Source organism: Myiozetetes cayanensis, unplaced genomic scaffold, assembly GCF_022539395.1.
Source record: "Myiozetetes cayanensis isolate MyiCay16 unplaced genomic scaffold, myiCay2020 scf1, whole genome shotgun sequence".
NCBI classification, from domain to species: Eukaryota; Metazoa; Chordata; class Aves; order Passeriformes; family Tyrannidae; genus Myiozetetes; species Myiozetetes cayanensis.
Window position 1 is genome coordinate 93,329,924 of NW_026086604.1, and position 22,197 is coordinate 93,352,120.

At 43.2% G+C, this 22,197-nt stretch overlaps 1 protein-coding gene across 5 annotated transcripts in view; it reads left to right on the forward strand.

The window, feature by feature from the left end:
• Positions 1 to 22,197, forward strand: part of NFATC1 (nuclear factor of activated T cells 1) — a 108,898-nt gene that overhangs the window by 40,647 nt on the left and 46,054 nt on the right. For all 5 annotated transcript variants that reach the window (XM_050308597.1, XM_050308619.1, XM_050308626.1 and 2 more), the window contains exons 4-6: positions 3,471 to 3,673; positions 6,806 to 6,978; positions 8,908 to 9,048. In XM_050308597.1, coding sequence (XP_050164554.1) covers positions 3,471 to 3,673; positions 6,806 to 6,978; positions 8,908 to 9,048 — 517 coding nt within the window. The remainder of the gene's footprint in view (positions 1 to 3,470; positions 3,674 to 6,805; positions 6,979 to 8,907; positions 9,049 to 22,197) is intronic.

Sequence of the window (22,197 nt, forward strand, 5' to 3'; positions counted from 1 at the left end):
CCACCAAGTACAGTATCCCAGAGCATGTGTGGAAAATATGCATGGATGTGAACATGCGACATCTTTCCTCACCTAGAAAAATGCTCAGTCACCCTTTTCCCCCCGTCCCATTTTACACTGCTCTTGTTTGATATTCCATCTATGTGCTAACAAATCTTAACAGCATGGAGTACCGCAGCTCTGCCTTTACTGGCACCACTCCTCTTGACATTTTGTTGAATGACTTGACAATAAAATTGCTCTTCGATGTTTGAGGGAATTGTAGAATATTCTCGCTGTGCCCAGCTGGGAGTAAGCAGGATCTTGTTCACTCTCCAGGCATCTTCAGCATTCTGAAAATTCCCAATGCTCAGCACTGTCTGTGACAGAAATTGTGTGCTGGGTGCGTAATCTAAAATAAGTCATTGACAGTATGTGCTCCTTTAAATGTTAATCCTTGCATTGCTTTCTTTTATTGCTTTTGTTGGCATACACAATTATGTGACATAATATAAAAGTAAATAATGTGATGCAATGGGTAAAGCTCAAATGGAAATGCAAATCGGAGATCAGATGCCTCCTACCACAGAAGACGACATAAAACTTGTGACATGAGTGCAAGTTTTGCCTGTTTTGAGGGCAGCAAAATCAAGCATATAGCGATTACATTAGTCTTTCTGGATGTTTCTGGCACTTTCCAAGTCAGGGAGTAAGTAACTGTGGGTGATGGATCCAAAGCAAAGCACAGAATGGCTCTAGGACAGATCCTTTAAAAAAAGAGTAAACATAAATTCATTTTGAAGATCATAAACCTTAAAAAACAGTGCAAAACATGCATCCGAGAACTTATTATTTATTCTCCAGCATGTGAACACTTCTCGGGGGAGGGCAGGTGTGCACAACTGAGGACTGTGGGTGTTTGATTGCGTCCTGGTAGGAAACCTGTGGGAAAAGCACAAGCTGAGACTCAGCAGTAGGTTACAAGATATGGCAGCAGCTGAGTTCAGATTTCAAGATAAAGCCTGAAATAGCAGAACCCAGTGCAAGACCAAGGTTTTTGGTCCCCTTTGCCTGTATTCAGTAAAACATATGGGTACCATGGTGTGCGACTTTGCTTTTGCTGAATTGAGGTTTAAGTTACTCGCTAGTCTATTTTTACGTTTTAAGTGGCCTTGTAATTCAATATGTGTTTGTTTTAATTTTACACTCCCCATAAAAAGCACCCTCCATGACGAGTTGGAGAAGTGACCGCTAGTAATGCACAGGAATTCATTTGGCTGGTGTGTCACACTATCTTACTTTTCCCTCTGAAGACCCACGTGCTGCTCTTGACCAAAAATACCCCACGATACCTTGAGTCTCTTCCGTTACCTCAGCTTTGCTGCTGAGGCTCTGGAGGTGCTGAGGCGAGGTGAGATCAGCCCAGGACAGATCCAGGTCACTCTGCCAGCGCAGCTCATGCACACTGATGGAATTACCGAACAGGCAGGGCTGCTATGCGAGGGGACAGAGTGGTGATGAGTAGGACGGTGGCTTCCCCCTGGTACAGCCAGTCGCTGTACCAGGAGCACACCTGTGATCACCCACTGGCAGCTCAGGCTGCATGTCTCTCTCTGCTGGATGAAGCCAGAAAGTCCTCTTTTTGCAGTGCAGTGCTAATGTTGGTGTCCAGGGTTGTAGGAAGTGGGTGTTCCAAGTGGGGCTGGACTGAGGCTTGCAGCCCATGGTACCCTGCTGAAGGCAATGTACAGGCATCTCTCTATGTCTGTTGCTGATACTGCAGATTTTCAAACTGCCACTGATGTGTTTTCAATGTGACAATATTGGTATGGAACCCCCTCATATATTGTATCATATCACAACCCCCTGGCTCTGAGCTACCTTCATGTTGTGTCTCAGGAACGCAGAGCTGATAAAATACTGTAGTGCTGGACATGAGCCGCCTTCTCCTCCTGTCACTCTGTCCTCCCAGCATCTGTGTGCTTTAGGTAAGGATATAAAAATTGCCACACAAGTTGAAATGCTTCCGCTTGGCTCTTCTGACCAAAGTGAGTGTTGAAAAATCTGCAATGTGCCCAATTAGTGATGGAAGATGTGTCTAAGCACAATGTCCTTCCTTGCTCATGTGTTGGTCGCCGTGGTACCTGAAACGTTACCACTGTGCATTCCTGTTGCCGTTCAGCATGTTTGATAATGGAGGGGAGGCTTTGTGCCTGTGTAAGCACCTGCCAGAATATTGCAGTGCTCAAGGAGTAAAAGTGACTCAAGATCTTCGTTTTTAATAGCACTCCCGATGTCAAATGGTAAAATACACTGGAGAGATAGCCAGAAATTACTTTTTAAGATTTAAGGAGAGTGAAAGCTGGCAAAATACAATACAGAAGTTATGTATGGGATTTGACGCGAGTTTCACCGTTTGCTTTTAGATTCATTTAGCTCTGAATTTGCATGCACCATGAAAGTGTTGCTCCTCACCAAATTATGACAAATTTTGATCTATCAGATTCAGTGATGGTGCAGTGATGGTGAATAACTCACGGCCAAACCCACCTGAACCATTCAGAGGGGAAACGAAACCTTACAACAAAGTGAGCAACAAAGTGACGTTTGCTGTGGGGCATCTCCTGGGACAGCCCACCTTGCCCATTCTTTTCTCTCCTAAAGTTGCTGTGTCCTCTCTTCCCTTGGGACAAGGCTTCACAAGTAACAACTGCAAGATAACTGTGTTTTGTGAGACTCATTTCCCAATGTCAGGTGGCAGCGTTAAGCAGGATGTTGTCTGGGGACTCCACAGCAGTGGGAACCCAAAGTAGCTTCTACAGGAGGTGGTGGGGGTAAGGTCAGGCTCTACTCCTCTTCCCTCCCCAGCCTGTGGCAGAAATAACTTGTTGTCGCTGTAATATGGTCAGGCCCAATAGCTTCAATGAGATTTTTATGTGATTATAACAAGAATTTGACACACGTGGTGAGCTACTGGTTGTGTATATGTGATCTGTCTGTGCGCTGTCCCGGGAGGTATTTACCAGCGTAAAAATCGGTTAATGAGGGCACGAGTCACGAGCAGCAGCCTGCTGCTGCATGAGGGATGACCCAGGAAGCACAGGGATGGATGAGCTGTGTCCTTTCCACTTGCAAACTCCGTCGGTTTTGCCTCCCACAGTACCGGGAGGGAACATCAAGTTCATTGTGGATTTTTGCTGAACGCTGCGGCAGAATTTGTGCAAAGTTTTCTGTGGATGTAGCAGGAGTGCTCAAAGGTGCAGCCCATCTAAAGTGCCTCGGGTCCTTTAGGATAATGAGACATTTTTCTGAGTGCACCTTTTTATTGTACTAATATTACATTACAGGAAAAATGGAAGGGGGGAACTTAACACATCGCACCTGTCACAAGTCCTCTCCTTGAATTAGGCACTCCCGCTTATAAAAATTTAATTGATTCCCAGCAGTTTATGTGCATGGTGCTCAGTGGGCGTTTTCTGTTCTCTTGCCAGCTACATGGTTACTTAGAAAGCGAGCCGCTCACGCTACAGCTGTTCATTGGGACTGCAGACGACCGCCTGCTGCGACCCCATGCTTTCTACCAGGTTCACCGAATCACCGGGAAGACTGTTTCCACCACCAGCCACGAAACAATACTTTCCAACACCAAAGTCCTGGAAATACCGCTTCTTCCAGAGAACAACATGAGAGCAATGTAAGAGCCAGGCAGCGTATCTGACATCTAGCAGTTTCTTCTTGGTCTTTGGTCACCTCACTTACTTTCTTTTGGTTTTGTTCCTTTTTTTCTTTTTTTTTTGTACACAATTTTCCTTTTCCTGTATTTTTTTTTCCCTAAATCTCTCTGTGTAATAGTAGGTTTTCACTACTTTACTGGGACAAATTGCCCCTAATCAGCTTAACAGAAAATGAACTTCACAAATATTTATGACAACTGATTGCTTTCATTCTAGAGTTTCAGCCAATGTGCTTATTTGCCATTTAAAATAAGTATCTCAGTTACCGAGCTGTAAATATCTCCTACCTCAGCTCCTGCATTTAGTTTCTAAATATGACACCTCTTGCTCCTATACGCACTAGCACAAGGAACAGGGCCTATTAAAATTTATCTTTGGATGTCAAAGGAAACTCTTAGAGAGCAGTTCCAAGTACCCTCGTGGTTTTTTTGAGACAAATAAAACCACTCATTTCTCACATAATAAAACTCAGCACTTTTATAGCATTTGTTTAGAAGCAAGTCTTCTAGAACTAAGAAAAGTTACCTGTGAGAACCTTTACTCAAAGGTGATGCAGTGTACAGATTGGAGTCATTAAACTGGGGTAAGTTAAGTCCTATGCAAAATAGCAGGCGTGGATTTCTGAGCTAGTAGGAGTGATAAGTAAATGCTCCGCAAGTCCATTACACACAGGTGAATGTCATTATAGGATTGTATATAAAGGTTGAAATATCCCTCTGTGTATGTGACATACATGAGACACTCCACATTATTTAATCCTGTGCTCTTTGTCCCCCTCCTTTAAATCATCCTAGCCCTTATCTGAGTTGTCTCCCCCTTCCTTCAAATGATCCTAACCCTTTTCTGAGGTGTCTGCCTTGGGAGGAATTTCTGCGTGCAAGTACAGCTCTCGGTGTGTGTGTAAGTATAAATGTATTCATATTTATGTATAGGAGTGTGCACCTTTGTGTGCATGTGTAAGGAGATAGGTAAGTAGAAGGTAGACAGAAAGCAGTCCTGACCCCCACCAAACCAAATGCCACAGGAAAATCACAATTTCACTCCTTGTTATTCACAGAGTTTTCTGTGCCTTAATGAAGTGGAAAATGGCATCAGACACCTGAAGTCCTTCCGCACATAGTGATTATTAGAAGCTGGTTTGCAGTGTCATGTACAACATGCCCTGGAGTACCTCATGTAAATAGAACAGCCAGAATATGTTTAGCTGCATTGCCAGCTGGGCTTAGAGTGATCACTCAAGACCCAAGGACCGATCTCAGTGCACTGTGTTAAAAGTCATGACAAGCCTGCAAAATTATTGGCCCCGTTTACTGTCATCATAAGCTGGCACAGCTACATTGAGGTTAATGAAATTTCACCAATTTGTACCCAAACAATATTTATTTGACCCTTTATTTATCCAGTTTGAATCACATTTTTGGCCATCTAGGAACATTATTACCATTTCAGTCATCTTTCACCATAGAATAAAGGTAGTTACACAGTTCGGGAGCCAAGCTGAATATTTTTGTGGCATGCGTGCCAGATTGTAGTAGGGCTCTCTCAAGAACCACAAACAGTGCTTTGCTGTATATAAGCCTTACACGTCAGTAGTCTAAAACCTCATGTAGCACTAACAATGAATTGAAATTTGGAGCCAAGGACTTTTTTCATACATAGTTTGTGTGTTCAGACCCTGATTTAGGGAAACACCGAAGCTCATCTCCACATCTAAATTTTTGCACACTTAGCTGTTCCTATTGACTTCAGATTTTAATATCCATGATTTACAAGCCTGAATTTAAATGTTTTTTCTCCTCTGAGCTTTATTGGCTCTGAATTGAATCTCATTAAGTACTGTATTTATTTTACAAGTGTTGCTGTAGGAGAGACAGTATTGAGAAATGCACTGTTTCTTCCACAGCTTAAGGATCTTTGCATAGAATTTTGACATGGGTACAAATATTTCATAATTCTTATGGCTTCACCTGCTAATATGCATTGTTGAGGAGCTTTAACACTTTCTTTAGTTTCTTTGATCGTATCAGCAAGGGCATTTTTTTAATTCTGAAATCCATACTTCACAAAAAATGCAGATCAAAACCTTGCTGCCATAGTGCTTGTTTGCAGTTTGCTTCAGAACAGAGCTTCAAAGGTCTGGAGGGGAATTAAACTCTTTGAATGCAAAACAAAATTAAACTATGCATATTCCGTGTAATAAAGTGCATGCCAGAGACCAGTACCCAGAAGAAATTGCCATGTAGGCTTTGTAGTCGTGGCCAAGGCAGAGGCCTTTTGCAGTGGATTTTTGAGTGTGTATGTTTATATGTCTTTTGTTCTGGGAACTTCTTCTGTTGAAATTTTCTTTGACAAAAATCCTTACTTATAAGCTCATCCAGGAGGAAACCAAAGTTAAAAAAAAAATGAGAGAGAGGTCAGAAATAGTAATAGTTGTATCTGATGAAAAGCACGTTTTTTCCCTTATGTGGAGGGAGGACTCTGAGTTTAGTGTTTTTCATGCAGAGCCTCAGCTCAGTGCTCAGCTTGGGAGTATTTCCAACTCCTTCAAATACAAACAAATTGACAGTAGAACTGACCTCAGGGACAGCTGTGCTCATTAATAAACACTTTCAGGACTTTACCCTAGATTAAAAATCATGTCAGATTTTTCTCCAAATTAGCTGTAACAAGTGCCATTGTAAGTAACCCTGTGTTCTACGTTAGTAACTCTTCCTGTACCATCATCTCGTTCCACTGACTTTTCTAGTCTTGCTGTTTCTTTGGGTTTTTGTTAATCTTTAAGCACCGTCCTGACAGGATGTGTTGAGGAGGAAGAGTCTTTTAGATTTTCTCCCTCTGGGAACTGAGGTAACATCCTAAATTTATGTGCTCAGCAGCACCTACTGCCTGTTACTGCAGATAGCCCCAACTTAGCTACTTGTGAATGCAAGTACTAGACTAACCAGAGTGCTGTGTTTAGCCCGGTCATTGGGCTGTGGCTGACTCAGTTTTTTAAGAAGAGCATACAGGAGAGAGGGAAGATGTTGCACACTCCGGCCTTCCTGAAGTCTACTCGAAATTCATTGAATTGCTCTGTGTTTCCTTTCGGATAGCATCGACTGTGCTGGGATATTAAAGCTCCGAAACTCTGACATCGAGCTGCGCAAGGGGGAGACGGACATCGGTCGGAAGAACACACGTGTGCGGCTGGTCTTCAGGGTTCATATCCCACAGGCCAATGGCAGGACCCTCTCTTTGCAAGTAGCCTCCAATCCTATTGAGTGCTGTAAGTAGCAACAAACATCCTCCTTTTGCTGGGTATTATCATAAAATCGTTTAATCAGTAAGATCGAAAAAGACCTCTAAGATCATCAGGTAGGATTGTTAACCCAGTACTGCCATGTACACCACTAAACCATGTCCCCAAGTGCCACATCCACACACCTTTTGAACCATTTTGAACACTTCCACCCCACATGCAGTCTTTGTTCACCAACATGCGCCGCACTGGTTTTGCCTTACCTGTCTAGTCAATGAACTTTAAACTGCTTTCCAAAAGCATGTGGTTTACATTGAGAACAGAATACCCTTGTCTTGCATTGATTGCTGTAGAAAAACACACACTTGAAGCAAAAGTAGAGAGGAGTTAAACTAATAGTAAACCTGGGAGTGACAGGGCCTGGTTTTTTTTTTTTGTGTGACTCTTTATCACAAAGGTAACTGCTTTAGAAGTTCTGGAAAACATCTCTTCTGTCCTTTTCACTCTCTGTCTCCCCATCATACAGCAAAAATCAGCAAACAAAACCTCAACCCCTTTGATGGGGAGCTACCAGTATACTAGAGCTGACACAGTGGCACAAGCTGCCTGCAGCTTCACAAAACCTCCAGAAGCCAGCTTTCTGCACTGGGGTCTCTTTGATTGAACAGACTGCATTTTATCAGATACACTGGGACACCCTCCAAAGACACCTGTAAGCCTTGTCAGCCACCCCCACACAAAACAAAACCTATTTGTTTTGTGTAGCTTTAACATTTCAGGATAAGTGGTGGAAGCTGAATTTCTGTCTAGCTCCCAATGCTAATTTGGTCAGCTGGATGGACCAAAACAATTTTTTAAGGTTCTGTTGAATTCCACGAAGTGGATCTTTCTGATGCCCACAGAGCAGGGGATAAACTTAACATCTGGAGGGTATGTGCGGGGAGAGCTCTGGTAGAGGGGATGGAGAGGAAGGCCTAATCATCCCTAACTCCATTCATCCTGGAGGGCAAAGCAAAAAATGTGAGGAGTTGTGGTTTCATCCTGCTGCTGTTGAAGTTTAGAGAGCTTCAGTTTCTATATAGCAGGATAAGGCACAATTTGAATTGATCCTGAACTGGTCTGTGCAAAGGTGCCAAGATCAGGGAGCCACTAAATATGAAGCCGACTGGATTTGTGTCAGGGAACTGCAGCTTTGAGTGTTGTGTAATGAGCAATTACATGGCACATACCTGCTGAAAAAAGGCAAAACCAGGAGAAAAAGTAAGTGATAGTATTATTTCCAGTGCAGAATGTGGAATAAACTGGTGCAAAAAACTTCATACATTTCTTAGTGCGTGTAACTCAGGGAGAAACCATATAATCTGGGTAAAGTATCACATCATCCCTTGAAGCAGCGCTTTCTTCATGTCCCAGTTGAGGGGACATAAACTGTGCCACAAGGATACCAGATTCTGTTTGCATGGAACCTTGTGTGCTTTGGCACTCAAGTTCTTTTGGGAATATGTTAACTAAAGTGAAAAGGGCCATGGCTGCTGGTGCTGCAAGACAGTTTGCAGAATTGACAATACAGCTTACAGTGACTGAAACAGATTGCATGGTCACCTTGTCGTGTGTGCCTTGTAAGCACGCAGCATATGTGTCATAGATAGCTTAAAAGAAAATAGTTTAAAATAAATTAATTTCAATAAAAATATACTTTTTGATATAGTACAGATTGAACTGAGTTTTAAAACACTTGTTCTTTGTGAACCTTTTGAATCTGTTTAACCCTGTTGTTTGCAGTCAAGGCACTTGAAAACAAAACATGTTTCCTGAAAACTTCTGACCTTTCATTGTTTCTGTATCAAACTCAGCTTATCTTATGAGGCATTAAGTTACTTACTAGTCAATATTTACTTTTTTGTGTATGTTTGTGGTTACCCTTTTTTTTTTTTAATCTTCTTTATAACTCTCCAGCTCAGAGATCTGCCCAAGAACTGCCTCTGGTGGAGAAGCAAAGTACTGACAGCTTTCCTGTTATTGGAGGGAAGAAAATGGTACTGACTGGTCATAACTTTCTGCAAGACTCTAAAGTCATCTTTGTGGAGAAAGCTCCAGGTATGTCTTCAGTGTAGACTCTGGTCTGTCTTTTGTCACTTTTTAAAGTCTATGTCAAATGATGAAAGAGTAAATATGGTAACAGCATTTTCTTCTGTACCTAATATGTTTTCCATGTCACTGGGCAAAGCTGTGGAAGTGATCCGAGACATGCCTAATGGTGAAGTTTCCCACTGTGGCAAGTGTAGTTACAGGTAGACAATAGCAGCATTGAAAGTCAACCTTTGCCATTTATTTTGTAGCAAACCATGACTGTAGCAGGTAGGGCCTGTGAAAGGCATTGGAAGCCTCTGGTGCCAAGTCCCCATAAAGGCTGCAATACCGTGCATCTTCTTAAACATTTCTCTAACTTGTGGAAGAGAGAGCCTTGCTGCTGGTGGTGTGGGTGCACCTGTGTCTCCTCCTGTGGTGGTTGAGATTGGTGGCACTCAGAAGGTGCTGGCAGAGGAGGACTTGGAGCGCACACATGTTCATTTGAAGCACGTTTCTACTTTACCACGAGGACTGGGGAGGATAAAAGTGCCCACCTGCTCCTGCAGTGCATTCGTGGTGGGACTGGTTCTCCAGGAGAAGGATCCCAGGCCAGGCTGAAGCAGGGCAGAGAGCATGGAGTGGGAACTGGGGCTGGAGCAGGAGCAAGATGTGTCTGCAAGAACCATGGGGTGCCTGCAGGAGCAGTGGATCATAGGGTAAAAATGCATAGTGTGTGTGTATTGCCCCTGTGGGAATAGGTGGTGGGAGCAGAGCTGTGAGTCAAAGTCAGGCTCTGAAACAAGACTGTTAAGGATAGTTTTGAGTCTTGTTTTGGAAAGGGTTTCCCTGGCGCTGGCACAAGCTATGGATTCCTCAGCTGCCGACTGAACCCCCCCTCCTGAACTTTAAACAGTCTTGGGCACTCCTCAGGCCGACAGCGCTGGCTTTGACACTGTGCCTGTTTAACCCTTGATGTCCACGAGGTTCTCATGCTTTTCTCCTGCCCACAGCCCCTACCAGCAGCATAGGAAGTCGGGCCATGGGGCAGGATGGCAGGGCAAGCAGGGGAGGGTATAGAGGCATAGACTTCAGGTCTTTGGGCTTAGCAAGATCAGGAGAAGAACAGAAGACTTCCCTAAAGTTCCCCAGTGGAGTCCTGGGTTGGTGAGGTTTAAGTCACCCAAAGTGCACATATGGGGCAGAGGCTGCTCAGGGAGAGACAGTGGCACTATTCCTGTGACTCCAAAGCAACTGCACACACTTGGGCTGGGGCTGTGACATCAGCAGAACGTTCTTTTTGTTTCTTAAGAAATTTGAAAAAGAAAGGAAAAGAGGTGGTATTGCACTTAAAAAACACTGAATTTTGCTCTCTCCATAGATTGGGGGAGGGGGAGAAAATGACTGTCTGCTTTATATTTAAACTTCCTTTGCTGCACCGAACTGGGTTAGTGTGACATGTCAGGAGCGGAGTCCTTGATCTGTCTCATTACAGGAAGGAAACCACATTAGAGGGTTCTTTCCTTCATACTTATTTCCTCTCCTCTTCCTTTTTTTGAGTTAGAAAATTTTGAAGTGTCATGTCCCAAAGGATTGCAATGGTGATGTTCTGTGCCCACCAGCAGTGTAGATTTGAACACTGTCTCCCTTTGCATTAAGTACCCTAAAAGCAGGATATTCAGCGTATAGCTTTAAGTTACAGAATTTAAGGTCCTTCCCAGAATTAGTAGTCTCACTGTAGGTTTGTTGCAGTTGCAGGGCAGTACAGCCTCACGGAGATACCATCCAGGGGCTGAACCTTAAAAGTCAAGAGTGTGTAGCATCCCCAGCAGCTGCAGTCATGTAGGAGTTACTAGAAGTAAGACACAAAAAGCAAAGTTGCTGACTGATCTGGGCTGAGCAATTTTTAAGACTTCTGTGGTGAATTGTGTGCTACGCTGCCTGACACAGCTCAATGCATTGGAAGCAAACAAGAGCAATGCATCATTGCCTTAGTGGCAGAGTGCTCTGTCTGGATTTTTGAACAGAGTCACTGTATTTAATGTCAAATGAACAAGCATTAGCAGCCTTCGCTTGTGTAAATCAGCACGAGGTGTTTCTTTGCCTTTCAGCTCTTGCATGTCAGTGGAAGTAGGTCAAGAGAGGGAACACCAGCACAGTTTCTCTTTCTCTTAGAGAGCTGGTTATGAACTTTTGTGATTAGCTGGAGACATTCATTAGTTTTGCTGCTTTTACCACTTTTGTTTTTGAATTTGGAATGTTAATCACGTTCCTAGTTGGTAGCAGCCAAACACAGCTATTACAAAGTAATAGATCACAGGAATCCTTGTACTCATAAAGAGAACATATCTTTTGCGTAAAATTTAAATATTATACTACATGAACTCATGTCTTCAGTACTCACTCTGACAGAGTCCCCAAGCCAGGAGGCAGTCTCTGGAAGCTTGTCTAATTCCTGCTAGTCTGCATACTTAATTGGTTAACTCAAAGAGTTTGAGAACACTTTTTGTTTGCCCTTCTCCCCGCCCCCTCCCCCGCCCCAATCTGAATAATTGAATAATTTCTCTAAGTGTACTGAGTGTTTTTCCAAGCATGAGTCCCAGGCTTTCAGTCTTCAGGGCTAGCCCTCAGCTGTTGTAGTCTCTGGAGTAATGGCATTATCCTGGCCTCCTTTCCTCGGGAGTCAGTCTCAGCAGTGACTCATACAAGAGGGAATCCCTGAAGAATGATCGAATCAATCCTTCTGCCGGGGAGGCACTGGCTTGGTTCTTTCAGCTTAACCCATTACTGGCTGCTGTTCAGCCCAGAGACACGTGAAACAGAGCAAAGCAAACTTTGCATGCCTGTGACTCTGTGTCTCACACGGGAGGAAGGGGTGAAGGCACGGCACACTGAAAGGACCACGTGAGAAGTGCTGTGAGGACCTCCTCTGGAAGGAGAAGCCCTCACTGTGTTCAGTGTGTCCAGTGCTCAGGCAGAAGGCCCCCCCCTTCGTATAAATAACGTAGTGAAAATGTGAATGCTAAATGTACTTTGAGAGGTTTCACTCTTAAATTCAGAATTTCCTTAGACTGGGGAGCCCCACAGTGACTCTTAAATATTACACTAATAATTGTTTTTCCTATCTTCTTTCACTTTCTGTCTCTCTTCGTGGTCATGCTTTTCTCTTCCTGAGGTTCAGAAGTGTCGTATTTGTGTCATGGTTGTTGGATGCTGCATTTAGAATGTCCAACACCTATCTATTTTTCACCAGAATCAGTACTTTGTAAAATATCAAGAAGTCTGCAACTTCTTACTGGCAAAGGCCCTTGATGTCTGTAGGCTGGGATTCACTGTGGAGGCAAGGTGTGCATTTTAGTTACAAAAGCAGATGAAATGAAGTTGGTGTTTGTTAGCTACAGGAGAAAGTGTTTGTCTAGGAGAGACAAAATATTTCCTGTTAACACACGCATCTGCATGGATTGTGATTTGGAATTACAAAAAAAGACTGATTTAGTTAATTATAATTTAAAAACCTGCTATTTCCCAGGCATCAGAATCTTGAAGGAAGTTCAGAAAATGCAGAGGTGTTTGAAGAGTGTGTTTTAAGGACTGTGTATCTGTCAGCTACCTTCTTTTGGTAATCAGTTCTATGAACACTCTGTTTTCAAAGCTGTTTTTTTAAAAGTAATATGGATTACTGAGCACAAAGCAGAACAAAAGCCTAACAGAAACAACCAGGCTTCTTGCTCTTAGTATATCAGATTATGATTAGAGATCTGTAAAACTGAGTGTGGTGGAAAAATCCTGGGTTTATTTCCCCTCTGTTCACAAAATGTAACAGATGAGTGAAAGCCCAGTGATGAGACACAAAGCCAATATGCCAAGAAACAAAGCACAAGAAAGTTATGGCTGCGTCTTCTTAGCATGCTGTAGGATGTTTTGGGATAGAAAGAATAGCCCAAGGTATTTTGGGATTTAGAAAGAGCCTCATACTGAGATCTGAAAGAGTTAATCTACCCTGAAAATTACTCCTTGCTCAAAAATTGCTCCTTGCTCTTGTAGCTGGAGTAGTTTTGACACTGGAAGTAGCTCAAGTATTTCTGGACTTCATGGATTTGACCAAGTCTAGACATACCTAAGAGATCAGGTTAAACTGACTGAATCTTCATTATTATCAAGTTGTGATCTATAGGAAGAAATAGTCATTTGATGTATTATTATTAATAATCATTCAGTTGAGTTACCACTAGTTAAGTTAGAACTCCAAACCCATTTCTTTGTTTTTGTGTTTAGTGATGAGAGCTCGAGACAAGAGGTTTAAGGAGCCAAAAGGCTGAAATGTTAACATCCAACTTCTCTATGGGATTAGTCTCTCAAATAACACTGACTTTGAAATTCTTATTCTGGGCTTTAAATGTTGAGGGCCACTTTGTCCTGGTCAAAGGCCTGCATCAAAGCTTCCCTATACCAAATGCTCCTCCCTGAAGATGCATCACTCTCTTTGATGGACATTTATAGAGTTCACAATTTGTAATGCTGTATCTCTGAGTAACTCCAGACTTACAGACTTCAGTGATTTTGAACATGTTGTTAATTACTGCAACTTCAAATCGACGGTAATCCTAGCACCTACAAGCTCTGTAACCTAATTGCATAATATCCTCAGCAATTGTGCCCAAAGCCTTTGATACTCAAAGTTCCTGAAAGACAGAGAAATAAACAGCACATAAGCAACATTTCCTCCAGGGATTTTTTTTCTTTTTTAATTGTTTCAAGCAATTAAAGTGCTTTTCAGATTTAGTTATTGCTTCCAACTGTTCATTCTGCTCTTTTTTTTATTTTGTTAAATGGATTTTTCTGTCAAAACTGTTCCTCTTCCCTGCTGGAACAGGTTTTGCTCTTAGAACATGAAGGTGCTGATGTGTAGTGGTAATAGTTATACTAGAGCAGATGAAAGATAACTGGGTGCAGTGAGCAATTTTTTTTTTTTTTGTATATATGCCAAAGGAAATCATATCTTTCTTTAAGTATTTCAGATAGTACAACTTGCAGTTTGCCTCTTGTTAAACGTGTGGTCAAGCTTGGTCAGCCAAATGTTTGCACAAAGGAAATGCCATATGGAAAAGAAGGAAGCTGGATGAATTTAGGTGTCCACTCAAGCATTTCACAGTTTTTTGTTCCTCTCAGATTTCCCTGTCTCATTGGAGTCAATCAATTGCTGCTTAAAGGTATTCATCAGTCTGATAAATTAAGTGCTGTTTCCTGTGTGTCGTGTGAGCAGAGTTTACCTTGTTGTGTGGCAGCTAACTTAAATGCAGTCTTTTAGCTTCAGGAGAACTTATAAAAAGTTGTGGAAAACGATATGTTGATGAAGCATTTGAGTGGCACGTGGATGGAACAGATGCATTGGGGAACCATGTGGGCTTTTTGGTTTGACTTAGATACGCTGTGGAGCTTAGGGTTTGGAGTCTGTTTTGACGTGATGTGATGTGATGGGGAGACGGGTGACCTGAGTCTTGGCAGAGCTCCATGTGGTAAAAGATCTTACATTCTCAGAGATCTTTCCATTGCTTTTTCCACTGCCAGTAGCAGTCACAGTTTGGGGGGCAACTGGCCAAGAAGGGGTCATGTTTCACACGGGTAATCATACTGTAGCTCACGTAATAAATAAGCAAGTGGCAAAACTCTCTTTCCCCCTCTAGTCATATGGACAAATACTACATAATTTTGTCTTTATCTATCTGTTTATCCAAGTTCAGGACACATGTTCTGGTTGGCAGTGAGTGATTGCACGCTGACTCATGCGCATTCAGGTTAAAAATTCGGGATCCTAGATAAACTGGAAACTTCAAAGGCATGCAAGTTGGGAGCATGGAGTTCACATGAAGGTCACTTGAACCTAGTTCCTAGAGATATATTGATAGCTGAAGGGGTTTCTGGCCACTGCCCAGAAATAGATATCCTTGGGCGAATAGTGTCATCAGATGATGGAGTCATTTGATGGTGGAACCCTTTCACGCGCACAGAGGAGTAGTGGTGCAGCTCGTAGGAAATGTCAGCACGTTTCAGTTTTTCCTGGCTGTTTAGTCTAGGGAATGGTGAAGACAGAGTGGGACAGCAGCCATACACGCATGAGATGGTGTCAGCGGCAACAAGCCTCATCCAGAGTGTTGCTCTCACAGTGAAGAGTGAGATCAATCAATCACAGATACTTACTGTGGTCAACAGAGAAATAAGGAATAACCATATGGTCTCAAAAGTCACTTGTCTGAGTAATCCTGTAAATGTTTTATTTTTATAGAAAAGGTGGCTGAATGCATCAAGTTTATTCTTTCAAGTCTTCTAGACTAAGTGGCTTCAAACAGCTGCATCTGTGCAATCAAAGCTTTCTATCTGAGCTTTTGCAACTAGAACAAGATTTCAAATAGTTTTTACTGTTACAATTCCAGTAGCACCCTCTGCCCAAACACACAGCCCTTACAAGAAAGCTGAGTCCAATGATCAGTGCATACAGTGGAGGAAAGAAGTACGGTGGGTTGACCTTGGCTGGCTGCCAGGTGCCCGCCAAGCTGCTGTCTCACTCCTCTTCCTCAACAGGGCAGGGGAAGAAAATAAGATCAAAAAGCTCATGGGTAAAGATAAAGACAGGGAGATTGCTTATCAGTTGCAGTCATAGGCAAAACAGACTCCACTTGGGGATAATAGTTTGTTCCCAATTGAAAATAGAATAGGGTAGTGAAAAACAAAAGGTAAAACTGAAAACCACCTTTACTCAGGTGCACATCACAGAAAAAGTGGGGAGAGATGAGGGAAGAGGATCACATTCCTTTTCAGTCTATTAAGGAAGTAAGATTACACCTTCAAGAGCAATGTGGAAGAAAGTATAATTACATTTAAGAGAGGAATAGAGAGATAAGTAATTTTCAAGGTATACCTTGTTGCTGGGAAGCTGATGTCAAGATGAAAAATCAGAGGAGAGGAGGAGGAAGGACCTCTAAGATTGAGCCTGACCTTCTTGGATAGAGAGACAAAAAAAGGGACATGAGTGGGACAATGAGATGGAAAAAAATAAAAATGCTATTCAAAAGCTTACTGTTTAGACTCTGCTAAAATGTCACAAGGAGTTGCCATAATGGGATATTTCTGGAAGATGAAAAGATGTGGTCATAAAAATAAAACAAAGAGTCTCAAAAACTAATCAAGAAGGTTGAAAACATTTGGATCAAACTTACATCTTAAGAGGAGAAAGAACTAGAAGTAGCTATAATACAGGTGGTGGTGTTGGCATCCAACACAGAAGTATAGGAAAAGAACTGTTCATGGAAGAAAAATTTGGAACTTGATTTAAACTGGCTGTGAGGTTTGTTACTCCCATAGTGTGAGAAAATATGAGACAGATTAGACCGAAGAAGATGGACCAGGAATATTTTACTCAGTTTCAGCTGCAGAGTCACAGGTTCAGCCTACTAGAGCTTCACAGAGGAAAGTAAAATTGTGAAGACAAGGAGATTACATGAACGTAATCAAAACCAGAGTGAAGTATTGTCATGACTGCTGGTGGGTGGCTGTGCTGGGTGTGCTTTGTTTGACCTGCCTGCTCTAGAGAGATTTTTCAGGGATGTCAAGCTGCAGTTTTACTTGGAAGTTGTGTGTCTTAGACCTGGAATTACTTAAAGTTGTTAAATAAAACCCTCGAACCAATGATAATTTGAATAGGGGGAGGTGCCAGAGAACACAAATTGCATAACCAGCTTCCATTCTGCTGAAAATAGTATCTGGCAGATCATTCCAATGGTTTTGGCTCAAAATGAACACCGATCAGTCAGTTGTCAGCACAGTGCCTCCTTTTAATTACCTGCACTAAAATTACAGTTCATTTGCAAACACTTGAACTCAGAGTAATTAAGTCTGTTAGGCGTACTGTGGTAAAAGCAGCTGAAAAGCCTTTAGGCATTGCCATTTAGGCAAAGCGAGTCCCTCAGCTTTTGGCTCGCCCAGATGAGCAACCAGAGAGGAAGCGCATGTCTGGCACAAATGCCAAAGTACTATAAGATCCAGTTTGTGCTGGATTTCTATCACCTGGTCGCTGCATGACTTTTTTATTATTAATGTAAGGTAACGAAGAGAGAAAAAGTAACTTGAGAGCATCATATTGATGACAGACACACCTAAGTCTACATAGTGTTCAGCTCAGTACTGCAGAAATGTATAGCTGAAGGAATGGACAAAATACATATGCTGCAAAAATGCTTATGATGAGACACAAACAAATGCAGCACCTTTGATGTGGAAATGAAAATAGGTCAGTTATGCCTGAACCCTGCTGCACATGGACGGATGCATGCCAGAGGGCATGCCAGGGATGGGGAGCAAAGCTGTGGGGGAAGTCTCTGCAGCAGGACGGTAGACTGTGAGGAGGGCAGAAGAACAGCTGGGGGACTTCCTGGCAAGGGAGAGGGAAATAAAGCAAAAATCTGTCTAGCCATGTGGTCTCATAGTAAAAGTAGTGGAAGAGCAAAGTGGGGAGATCAAGGTGGTTGGAGAGGCAAACAAGGATGAGGTGCTGGGCAGTAGGTAGGCAGGCCATGACACCAGAAGGAGCAGCAGCAGGAGGTAGAGCTGCTCTGAAGGTGGCTCTGGGAGCAGGAGGCCTCTTGCTGCTCACAGAGCCCCGAGAGATGTAAATCTCAGGAGAGCAAAGTACCATTGAGGAGATCAAAAGAATGATCATTTACATCGGAAATGTAAATGACCACTTAGATTGCAGATACTTACTCTCTGCTGCCTCTGTATTTCTGCACGTTTTCTTGCTCTCCTGCCCCATCTTCCCTGTACATCTCCTACCAGACTGCTTGGCTGATGTTGTTTCACCCTTAGTCTGACCCTCGTAAGTGTCTTTAAGACACACCAGTGTGTCAGCACAGGCACGGAATCGCACCCACTTGGTAGGATTCCCTTCCCTTGCTGGTGTTCAGCTGGGGAAACATTGTTCACAGTAAGAAACCTGCGAGACTGGCTGAGAAAAGGTTACTGCCTCTGCAAAATCTGGCACTAGTGCACCTGTGCCAGCAAATATGTGCCAGCAGGTGAGACACTGCCAGTGGGTCATGCCCAGGACTGGTGTGGGGAGTGCTGTCCTCCAAGCAACATAGCTGCCTCCTTGCCTCTCTCATTGCCAGCCCAGGTGCAGATCTGGCTCGACTTGCCCCTGCCCTGGAAGCTGATAGCATCTCTGCATAGAAATGGATAACTTTTAAGTCTGAATGATGAGACTTCACCTTAGTCTTCATCCTCTTTGCATGGAAACCTATCCATTCCTTCTGAATGTGTTCACAGATCAGTCATCTCAATGTCATGAGGGTACTTACCAGGAAAAAGGGGTTGGGGTGCAAACTGAAAATTTGCAAATCCTTCAATCCTCAGGGATTTAAATATGCATTGTTAGAGCCAAATAGGAAAGTAGGCAGAGCACCTCAAAATGACTCTGCAATTGCATCTGTGCCCTGCCTGTGTTGGACATGTTAAAGTAATCTGGGATGTAACACAGGAATTATTGTTCAGGGTAATCTCACAACACATTAATCAAGTAATCGGTTCCTTTGGGAGAGTAAGGCTTGTTTCACCATTTTGCTTGGAATATATGAATGTAAATACAGATTTACAGTGCAGCCAGTGCAGTTGAACTCTGTTGGACTGCTGGTTGGAAGAATATAAAATGTACCCAGTGTACAGGCAGTGAAATCCTACATAATGTCTGTTCTTCTCAGATCTCAAGTGAACATAGGTCTACTAAAGAATATAGACTGTTTTAACCTCCTGTAGTAAAGTGGAATCACTTAAATACATCTGCACGCTCCCATTATGCCCATTTCATAGAGGCAAGGTTTAAGTGGTTGCCAGATGTTGTACCCTCCTGCATTTCCAGGCTTGGGGGTCTTTTTGCTCTTGTATATTCTTGATCCCCTTTCTGCAGTCCATTGGTTTGGAATGAAAGTTACGCTGGTGGCTTGACTGTTGTGAGCTTGCAAGCTCCTGATGCTATACTTTGAGTTCCCTGGGGTACGAAGGTAAATCCAGTCCTAGGAACCAAAGTGGTATCTGTCCAAATGAGTGGAGATGAGGGGAAGATGTTACAAAAGTGTCTTTAGAAAGCTCTTTGTGTTGCTCTTCCACGAAGAAAATCTGTATGTCGTGGTCCGCTAGGATCTATACGTGAATAACTGATGCTGCTAGATTTACACAACTACTTTTTAGTGCTGCTTCTGTGTTAAAACAGGCCTCTATGGTGCCTTTTTATGTGGAAATCTTGTAGCTGGGTGTGGTGGGGAAGCCGTTCGGTGACTCATACTGCAGGGAATTCCCTGATGAATTAGAGTATTTTTACTTCTGGACTTGTGCGCAGTTTCCTTCAACGCCGAGTGAGCGGCTGATAAGAGCAGACTACAAAGGCCCATTCACTGTTCAGCCACCCCATGTTAAAACAGGGTGTTTATGCTTTGCAGAGCTGAAAACCCACTCCACATAACGTAGTAGGTTCATGGCATTTTCGTCATGAGCAATCCCAGGTGCTCCGAGTGTCTCAGCAACAAATAAAAAAAAAAAGCCAGAAGCGGATGGTGGCGAAGTGCACCCGGAGCTGGGATAGCTATAAATAACAGCGATCGGTCTAAATGTCAGGCTTCCTGACAAACCTGGTGTCTTCAGCTGGCGGCAGTGCTGATGGCCACCTGTTAGCACAGCGTCCAGCCCGGGCGCAGGCAGAGAGCCTGTGTGGAATGGGGGGTTTCTCCTTCCCCCGGCACTGCCGCACTCCTGCGCTGCCTCTTTGGAGGAGGAGAGATTTGAGGGTCATTCATCCAGCCCGTGGCACAGTTCACACGTGAAGCCTTGGCTTTGTCGGGTCAGTCACTGTTGCTGCTGGCAGTGAGGGAGTGGGGCACTCCGCCGGGGACTCTGCAGGGTTTCTGCCCTGCGGTTCTGTGCACGGATGTTTTGGTTTTATTTCCATTTTGTAAAAGAAAACCTTACATAATAAAAGAAACCCAGTATAATACCTCAACACAATTTTTCAGTTATATAAAGAACTGTCTTTCTCTTCAAAATATTGCACTTATAAATCTTAAAAATGCCAGAACAAAGCCAGGCATTTGGTTTGGAGAAGACACTTCTTATTACTTGGTAAAAGTAAATAGTGAAATGAAAGGGAATGAAATAAGGCCTTTGGAAAAGCCGTTTTCTCCGTTTTCCTCCGTGCCTCCTCCTCTCCTTCCTCTCCTGACTCCATCTCTCCCCCTCCCTGTATAACAACTGCCCATTTGGGTACGGTAATTCCAGAGAGTAAACTTTAACGGGAATGCCTGAAATGTGTCTGCTTCAGCTTTGTGTTATGTCTGTAATTTGAATTATTTGCATTTTGGAAAGGTATAAATTGCTCTGGTGTACTTGGGTTGGCTGGCGGCCAGGAGGGAGTTGCCTCGGGCCCAGACCAGGCGCGTTGCTGCAGATGTGGCAGGCGTACAATGGAAACTTTTGTGGGCGAGCAGCCCTCGCTGCTCCAGCACACGCTGACAGGAGGCGGCATCCCGCCTGCTCACCAGGCTCCCCAGTGGATGGGCACTGGGGCAAAACCATTTTCTCTGGCATAGGCAGGTTGTCTTGGTGCTTAGGGCTCCCACAAACCAGTCTGAAGCCATTATTCTTTTTTTCTTTTTTACTTTTAATTTCGGCTGAACTGTATAAACCTGCAAAACATGTTTACTGTAAAAAGTTGACGTAGTGGTCTAAGGTTTCCCTCCTGGAGCTGATCCCAGTCCGTGGGCGTTGAGATTTCCCTCTTGGTTCACCAGACGTAATATGAGGAATTGTCTTTTTTTTTTTTTTTTTGGTTTCTTGCTTCATAACAACTTCTCCTCCCTGTGTTTTTGTTAAACGAAATGTCACTAGCTGTTAATGAGTTGTCTATTCCCTACTTCTTCCCTCTCTTCCCTTTCCCCTCAATTGCTGAGCAGCGATGGTCTGGACAGTCTCAAGGGAATTTCTTGGAGCAAAGCCCGTATTGTTCTTATTAGCTTCCATGAGAGAAGCCATGGCTCTGGATTTTTATTTTCCTAATAGTTTAGATTACAGTGTTTTTGTCATCATAAAAATTTAAAAAATGCAAAAAGACAGTGCTGCGTGAAGCACTTGAAAGATTAGCTGGAGATGGAGTAATTTTGAATTTTACTGAAGTATCGGCAGGAAATAAAAACCAGAAACCTGAATCAGATCATTCGTCTTGCAAAGCAGAAATTAAACGTAGTAAAAAAACCTGAACTTCTGGTAATCCGTTTACAAAGGCAAATTGAACACATGTTAACTACTAGTCTGGACGTCTGTAGACTTTAAAAAACCAACCCAACAAACCCCTTACAAAGCAGAAGTTCCTAGACTTTGCAAAATGTGTGACAGTGTCGGAGTTGTGTTGCTTTTACAACTGATTGAATTAATTAGGGGCAGGGAGGAAGGGCTACAGGTCCTCTGTGAGGAGAGGGCTGGCAATAAAGAGGGCTGCTCCCAGACAGGGGATGTGTCCTGGCTTGCTGAATTTCGGTCAGGTTTTTTCTACTGACAGCTCAGGGGAAGCATCTGTTGTATAAATTGTGAAGTGATCACCAGTCCTCCCGAGAAGTCTGCTTCAATTTTGGCACTCTCCAAAGGCATCGTTAAGGAGACTCGAGCACAGTCTGGCTGCTCCTTCTTTCCCCGCAGCCGAACGTGGCAGTACCAATTAAAGGGATTCCTTTTCCAGCATCACAAGTTAAAATGTAGGAAGAAACTGAGGGTAGATCTGCTAATTGTTTTCCTACAGAAAGACCTGCCAAATCCACTGTGGTATTTGTGCTGCGACCTTCACATTGCACTTCTTTCCATAGGTTAAAAAAAAGGGGGGGTTGGACATTAAAACAATTGCCAGGGCTAGTCCCTCAGCAGCATTCCTTTCACAGTAGGACAGCTGTACACAAAAATATAATTTACAGACATTTGTAATAAATCAGGCGGTTCTAAATGCGTCACCTCCATCCTGGCAATGAAAGTGAACAGAGAAGAAAAAGTACATTCACTCTTTTACCTTTCAAAGAGCTGTTTTCCTAAGGCAGGCCCACATCTATGTGATGAAGTTCAAAATAACTAATATTTGCATGTCCTGATGCCACAACA